General features: G+C 54.3%; 1 protein-coding gene across 1 annotated transcript; it reads right to left on the bottom strand.

The window, feature by feature from the left end:
• Nucleotides 1-4,967: 4,967 nt before the first annotated feature.
• Nucleotides 4,968-6,092, bottom strand: Tmem271 (transmembrane protein 271). Its single transcript, XM_038320354.1, has one exon. The coding sequence runs from the start codon at nt 6,090-6,092 to the stop codon at nt 4,968-4,970; it is 1,125 nt and encodes a 374-aa protein (XP_038176282.1).
• Between the last annotated feature and the right edge of the window lie 2,314 nt (nt 6,093-8,406).

The following is an 8,406-nucleotide window of genomic DNA, read 5'->3' as shown; positions in this document are numbered from 1 at the left end:
AGGAAGTGCCTTGAGAATGACACTGTAATAATAGCAGGAAGGATAAGCAGCAGAGGAAGACTCCATTGCTCCGGGTGTTTCATGACATTTGTATCACTTGCTCTCTTAAGACCCTGATACTGTTAACATCTGATTTATAGACAGGAAGACAGAGTAACCGAAGGACCCCAGCACACTTGCTTCTCAGGAAGCAGAGATGAGGTCCCTATCAACTGTCTGCCTGTTACAGCACAATCACTGTGTTCCTGGCTTGCTTGGCTTCCTTTCCTAAGTCCAGTTCCTAGAGCCTGTGTCAAGCCATCTATGTCCAGCCTCTTCTCTCCTGACCCTTGCTCAATTCAGACTACCTTTTCATGTTCTTCGTCTGGAAAATCTGAACATTTTGCTCAAATTCAGTCTGCATGCCTCTGGAGGAGCTAAGTACCCCAGCCCATAGTCATCACAGCAATTATTCCCTCCTATGTGGAAATGGCTGAGCCCCTCGCCTGCTGTTTGACCGGCCCTGAACTTGTGGGGTAGGCCTGGCCTCCTCTGCTCTGTATGGGCAGAACTGGCAATGGAACCTGGATGACAGGAAAAGAAGCAAAGGCCTAAAAAGCAGGAGGCCGGTCTGTCCTGCTCATTTCTGTGGGAAGGACCAGTGAAAGGCTAGAGGAGCCTGTGCCTCTGCCTCCTTGTCTGCCGCTTCCCTCACCATAGTTGGCCACGAACAGAAAAGTGGCCAAAAAAACATGGATTTTGTGGAGTATCCTGCATTTTAAAGGAGATTTTACTGATCTGACAGTGACATTGAGGATCAATAGTTGATAAAGTGAAATATCACAAGATCGGGGACTCTCTGAGAAAAAACCCACAAGTTTAAAATATAGAACCCAGAGACTAAGAATACGGGGTTGAACGTATCCGCAACATATCCTAACTGTCCATGACTCTCCCCCTAGCCAAACAACTTCCATCTTTGGAAGCTTGGCTGCTTGCAAAAGATCACCCCAGCTGGGTTTGTTGACACTAGCCACTCCATTCTCTCTGCCATATGTAATTCTGTCTTAATTGCACAGGGCCTCAGGGAGGGGCTTGAGTATATAGGCCAGGGAAGATTGGCGGGAGGAGCTCCATCTATGTGACTATGGGGAAACCATCATCCCTCCTGAGTGAAGACTTTTCAATGGTGCCTCCTGGTAGGGAGCACCCATACCCCTCACCTGTGCTTCATAAGTAAATTCAACAAACTCCATTGGGTCCCCCGGAGTGAACACTAGTGGACTCATTGCCTCGGTTTGGTGTTTGAAACCTCAGGAGGAGGAGGCATTGATTACAAACCCCCCTAGGAGGAGGCATGGATTACACATCCCCTAGAAGGACAATTTAGCAGCAGAATCACCAGGGTTCTCCTCTTGTCTGGAGCTGCTCAGACTTCAATTTTGAGAACATAAGGATAACTGCTTGCTACTTACTGTCTAAATTAATTTTCTTTCTCCCTTGTGGATTTTTTTCCTGTGATTAAGCAGTAAACTAAGCTGGCTGGGGCCACTGGGCACTGAAATCACACCTGTTGGCATGAGGTTCACAGCAGTGCACTCACGAGAAGGTAAAACAGGCGTATAAGCGACTAGTGCTTAATTGTACGCCAGCTCATTTTTCTTAAGGTTCTGTCTTGTACTACTTTCTCTGAGATCTTAATGAGAAGCATTTTGGGGGGTGATGATGACTTTGGGGGATACTGTAGGATCTTCACAGGAATGTGCCAAGTGGTTAACACATATGATTTGCGTTTTGTAGCAGGCTCTGAGTAATGTGCATGGAGCCGGGGGATTTAGCCTGACAGCCTACTACTTTTGCCCAGATCCCAGAACATCTCACCACGCACCCACTGGATGCCTTGATATGGGAACTCATCTTCTCTGCTGTCTGTTCATACTTAGATATGGCCTCGGTGGCTCCTGTATATTCATCTGACATAACACTGCAGCAGGAACTGTGTACGATTCAGGGCACACGGCTAGAGGTACAAAGCTAAGAATGGGTTCCACTTGTGTCTCATGTGCCCAGACTTCATATCTGGCCTGGGCCCCCAAACATCACAAAGAGACTGTGTGTAGTGTTATTTCACATCACCTCCTGAACAGAGCATCCTTCTAACGCAATGCATGAAAACACAGCTGTTAGTGTCCATTGATTCTATAAAAACAGCTTGCCTTGACTTTGCAGTTTTCTCTGCCTAAATCCATGCTATGTCCTAGCCCCTTAAAATTAAGTTCCCAGGCCTAAGGACAGGGAGCTCTCCTGCTGAACAAATAATGCCTTACAAATAGTATTAGCATGTTAGAACACTAGATGTGTTGTGCCTAATTTGGAAGAAAGGCCAAGAAGTGACTTATTTTCCAACACAAAGAATCAGCCTTGAACAACTGCTTAAAGCTTCGGGAAGGAAGAGTGGACACGGATAAAAACCGCTTCAGTTGGAGGGCAGAGTGGGGTGGAGACAGCCTCATGGTCCTGTCTCTGTGCCAGGTCCCCTGAGCACTGATCTTTATGGGAAGCTAACAATAGTGGGATTCTTTTTCTCCAGTAAGCTTTAAAAGTGAAACTTTGTTACCCCACATCTCATACTCACCTCTGCAAGAGCAGAACTAACAATATTTGTGGACTTGGGAGTCAGGAACACCAACTAAAAGCAGTCATCTGACTCATTGGTCTTGTGGAAGAGGCTAATTTGTCCAGGTCTAGGGAAAAGTCCCCATCTTCCACATCCCACGTTCGCCCTGCTGCCCTGGTCAGGCAAATGCACAAATGTCATAATGTTCTGTCTTCCCTGGCCTCTGGTCTTGCCCAACCCATTCCTCCCTCAGAAACTTCCATTCCAAGAAAAATCTGAAATAAAAAGAGTCCATTGACCTTGATAGACAACCTGAAAGACTCTTGAGGCGTCTAACGTTTTGAGCTATGTGAAGTGTGCAAGGCTAAACACCTCAGGGAAAACACCAAAGGTCCAGTGAGGACTGACTGACCTGGCACATCTGGGCAGCTGCCTGGGCTCATCCACAAGGCTGCCGAGTGGACCCAGGACAGTGGCCTATACCCACCTGTGAGGTCTCTGCTCTCAGCTGCAAACACCTGGCAATATCACATGGCTGGATTTGGAATAGAATAGAAGAAAGCTATAAAATCAGTTTATGCTGCCAATTGTAAAGCATTTCTGCTAAGCGGATAGCCAGTTGGCTACTAACGTGGCACAGGACAGCTGGAGTGAATAGACCATGGCAGGACCAGTGAATCAGGCTTAGAATTTTTTTTCACCTCTGATATAGGTGAGAACTAAAGAAAGCTAGCCATGAGTGATGGCTTTTCCTTGGGTGGCTTCCAGTCAGGACTGATTCTTTGACCAGAGCCTCAATTTTAAAGGAGATGTGTAAGCACAGGGAAGACCAGTTCTCATCACATAGATTGGTCCATGGCTGGTGATGGACCTCGCTGTTCTTCATGGAAATGGGAGTGGGTACCTTTCCTCCTGCTTAGTGCCCTTGTTTTGAGGGCAGGATAACTAGGTCCCAACTGGGGTAGGATGCTACAGTCACCAAAGATACAGGGGAGCTCTGGGCAGGGCATTTGGGAGTTGAGGAAAGCTGTCACCACACAGCCTGCACCTGGAGACTGTGTCTCCTCCTTAAACAGGAGGTTTCTTCACAGTTAGAAGTAGCCATTTTCACCCTGAAGACATACCCAGGATTCCACTACTCTCCTGGCCTCTGGTGATTGGTGTGGGTATTTGCACATGCGCAGGGGCTGCTCCCCTCCTCCACATGAAAGAGGCACACCTTTTGGGCCAGGGCTCTGCTCCCAGCTGGCCTGTGAGTCACTACCTGCCTGGTCACACTAGTCCAGGCACACGAAGGTCGGATCACCTTTTCCCACAACTTAGAGCCTGCTTGGCTTCCAGCCAGCCCACCAGAAGGATAGAGACACTCTGGTCATAGAGAACTCATTTCATTTGTGTGTAAATGGTTACACGCATATTAAACTCACTTAAAGGTATGTCCTCCACATTCATTAAGGCTATTAAAGTGGTGTACTTTAAATGAAATCCTATATAATCAAAATTACCAGATTATTGAGTTAACAGGAAATTTATCTTTGCAGAAAAACTAGGACTTTGATTTTTCAAAATAGGATTAAACTGTTCATATGTATTAACCAAAAATAAAACCTACTGCTTTGCAGTAGAAACCACACAGCCAGTTTCCAAAAACAGAAATGCAGGGGTCTGGCATCAGTGTCTCCGCGCGCAGCAGTTAGCTGGGAGACAGGTTGCACCCAGTCAACCAGCCAGCAGAACACAGCTGTTCTAGCTTAGCCTTTGTCCCAATTCAGCCACTGGCCCCCATGCTGATTCGAGTGTAGACATCCTCTAATTCCAAGCTGAGGGACATTCTCCAATAACATAGCAATCAATTTAATAAAGGAACTCACCAATGTCAAATTGCAATAAATTTACCAAACATTTTCACTGTTTATGGAGAGCTTTACAGTAAGAAAGTGTCGACAGAAGCAGGCACATCCAGGTACAAAGTGTTGCTGTTGGTTGGTCTTCACTTCTGTTCCTACAGTTCCAACTGCTTTGTACTCTCAGCTGAGGTCCTCCGCACGAAATTCACCTTGGATAAGCCATCTGTTCTTGCCCATTCGACCCAGGACCTCCCAGCGCAGTCCTGGGGGTACGGACTTGTCTAAGAGAAGTGTGATTGGCAAGCCCACCCCAAACATTTATTGTAAACTTTAAATGGAGTCCGGATACGAATGACATAGAGGGGAGACACCTCCTCACACAAAAAGGAGAATACCGGAGTGTCCTAGGGTCTCGCAGATCTCACAGGGCCGGACCAGAAAAGTGCCAAACCACGCGCAGGCACGACGCCAAGCAATGCCCGATTGCTGCCCTTTCGGGTGTCCCAGGCCGCTTGGGCCTGGACTCAACAGGCCCGACTAGGCTCCCAAGGGCGCGCCATCTCACAGGGCGGCCGACAGCAATAGGGGTAGGAGGCGTTGAGATCGGGGTCCGAGGGCGCGTACCCCGGCAGCTCCACCGACGGGTGCCCGCCACAGCACACCTCCACGCCCGCCTCGTCAAACGCATGGAAGACGCCCACGTTGATGTAGGACACAGCGTGGTGCGCCGCGAAGCTCGCGCAGTCTCCTGGGGTGTTGAAGTCGGACTCCTCCGGGGACAGGATGGAGGCCTCGCTGGGTCGTGGCTGCAGCCGCCGCCCCCTTTTGCCCCGGCGGCCGCGCCGGGTCCGAGAGGCCAGCGACTGAGCGCGGAGCCCGGGTCCGCCCCGCGGCCGTGCCAAAGACCGGCTCGCCCTCCGCCGGCCGCGCCGGCCGCGCCGGGCCTGCGAAGACTTGTAGTTCTTGACCAGCAGAAGGCTGAGCAGGCCCAACAGGCACTCGAGCGAGTTGAATACAGTGGAGAGCACCAGGCCGCGCTGGTAGTCCTTCAGCTGGCGGCATTTGGCGGATGTGGCGCTGTCCAGGGTGCTGCGGGCGCGCGGCGTGCTGGAGCCCGGGGCTGCAGGGCCAGGGGCCGAGCCGGGGACAGCGGCCGGCGCGCGCGGGGGCAGGCAATAGTGGGAGTACTTGCGTTCCACCAGGGACACTGTGTCGCCGTCGATCACTGCTCCCGCAAAGGCGCTGAGAACCCCGAGCATGAAGACCAGGACGCCGAGGAGCAGCAGGTTCTGGCTGTTCACCCTCCCCGAGGGCCCGGCAGCCGCCCGCGTCTCTCCAGGAGAGGGCTCCGGAGCGCCCGTTGGAGATGCGGGGACCCCGAGTCCGGGGCCCGACCCGGCCCCTGACCCGGCGAGGGGCGCCTCCCGGGGCCCGCAGCACAGCAGGGCGGCGCCGAGCAGCGAGAGGCCGGCGGCCAACAGCAGCCCGGAGTAAAAGGCACCGGCGGCCGCCCCTAGCCGGAAAGGCTCCCCGCGCAGCTCAGAGCCCAGAGAGAAGCACTTGAGGCCGACGGCGGCGGCGCTGAGCGCGCAGGCGAGCAGCAGGCTGGAGGAAAGCGCGGCGCAGGCCCCGCGGACGCTCCACTTCATCCTCCGCGCCGGAGCCGGCCCGCACCCGGCGCGCCCGCCGCCGCCCGCCGCCGCCGCCCCGCCGCCTGCGCCTCCTCGGCGCCGCGCGGCCGGACCGCCGGCCTCCTCTTCATCCTCCCGCGTCCTCCCGAGCTCGCGCCGCCGCCACTGGAGCCCGCATCCTCCGCCTCCCGCCGCCGCCGCCGCGACCCCGCACCGGGAACCGAGCCGGCGCGGAAAACCGCAAGGCGCGCGCGCCCCCTCCCCAGACCGCGGCGCCGATCCCCGGACGCGCGGCCCCCCCACCCGCGGCTCCGCGCGCCTCGCCCTGACACCACCCTCCGCGGCCCCCTCCCGACCCTCGGGCCCCTAGGACTCCCCTTAGAAAGGGCCCCTCGCCAAGTCTCCGCCTTCCTTGTCCTCCCCCTGTCAATGTCACTGTCCAGCGCCCGCCGCCTTAGGAACGCCACTCCACCTGGGCCTTCTTCTCCAGGGACCCCCTGGGCCCCACCCCCAGGACCTCCCACCTCTGGAAGCCCTGCATTTGCTTCCCCCCATCCGCTTGGCGGATAGTCTCCACGCCCACCTGACTGGACCCGGAAGCTCCAAGAAGTTAGCAGGGGATTTCAGCAATTAGGGGTGGGTATAATGGAGAGCCTGGGCGAGGAAAAGGGGAAGGGGGAAATGTCCAGAGGGAATAGAGGAGGGTGCGCAGGGTATTCGAGGATGGAGGACGAAGGGAAGTGTTGGCATGTAGAGCTGTGTGTTGTGTGCATGTATGAGGAATATGCATAGGCCTTAGAGTATGGGGTATGGGAGCGTGGTGTGCGTGTGTGTTGTTGTGGTGTGGGGAGCGGTATGTATTCCGAGGGTGCAGTGTAGTGTGTGCGGTGTCCAGACTTGCGGTTTGGGAAGTGTGGTGTGTGTGTGTTAAGTGGTGTATGTGCAGAAGGTGTGTTACCTTGAGATGCGTGAAGAGTATTGTAGGTGCTTAGGGGTTGTGAGTAGGGTGTGCGGGAGAACTAGCTGGAGATTTCTCTCCGAGGATCCAGCCACGGAGCAAGGCCCGGATGAAGTCTTGAGGGTGAACCTCAGGTGAGTTCAGCTTTGGGTCCAGTCCCGTCTCCAGATCTGGCAGTAAATTTCCTCACACGCAGGTGAACAAATTTGACCTGTGCTCAAATGCGCTAGGGAGAGTGCTGTGGTCGCTCAAACCCGTACTTGGACCTCCGAGGCCTCCGGCAGCCCCGCCCTGGCCCACAATCCGGGGTGTGGGTGAGTCAGGCCGCCTGCGCAGCTTCCGAACCGCGGGTTGCAGAGGCTGTGCCTGAGGCTGGGGTGGAGAGAAGCCGGGTCCGGGCGTGGGGACGGGGGCGCGGTGGAGAGAACGCGCCTGCGCGTCGACCTTATGGAAGGTTCTGGTCAGTCAAAGGCCCAGGGGCTTTCCTATTTATTGCTAAAGGACCCCCCCCCCCAAAACCAAGAACTGTATTCCCCGGGGGAAGCTGCGCCCCCTGTGTCCGAGGCAGCACCGGGGTTCTCTCGCCCACCCTCCTAGAAGCCACTTGCTGGTGGGTGGATGGAGGCCTTCCAAAGACTCCCGGACGTTTGCGTGGGTTTCAGTTCGGCCCGGAGCTTCAGAAAGAGCGAACCAGCCTCTCTGTATTTTTAGCAGGCGGAGCAGAATTTGAAACAGCATCCTACCGATCCTGAGCCTGGTAAATGATGACTCGCCAGAAAGCAAAGACGCAACCCTGCCTGGGTGAGCTTGGCGCGTGGCCCAGGAGGCTCCGCGAGCCTGCGTGCGTAAGGATCGAGGCGCCCACGCTTGGGAGCAGAGCTCAGTGCAAACTTCCAATGGTTCTTCCAGTTTCCAGGGAAACGAGATTTGGAGCTGCTGCGTGTTGCAGAGCTCCCTCTGCTCCCCACGCGAGAGCCTTGCAAATGGCTGGACTTGGAGAGGAAGGGATTGAGGACACCTCCTTTAGGCAGGGTAAACTCTGACCTTAAGGTGGAAGAATTGAGCGGGGGCTATGGGGATTTCTTCCACCATCAGAGGACTCAGAGGAAGCAGTTCTTTTCTGGGTTGCTCCTCCTCTAGATGGGCGCTGCCACCCCTCTATCAAACTTCACGTTTCCCAAACTCACCACAGGGCTCTTGTACACGATGTTCCCACTCCTGGGGCATATTCATACTCCGTGACGATCCTCACCTGACACTGCTCCTCGTTTCTCAAAATTTATCATATTTCTTAATTGCCTCGGTTTTATCGGAAACCTGTCTGATCCAGTGTTGTATCGAAAGCTTTCGAGAACCTTCTTTTATTCACTCCAC

The sequence above is a fragment of the Arvicola amphibius genome, chromosome 1, assembly GCF_903992535.2.
Source record: "Arvicola amphibius chromosome 1, mArvAmp1.2, whole genome shotgun sequence".
NCBI classification, from domain to species: Eukaryota; Metazoa; Chordata; class Mammalia; order Rodentia; family Cricetidae; genus Arvicola; species Arvicola amphibius.
This window is presented reverse-complemented; position numbering and strand designations above follow the sequence as displayed.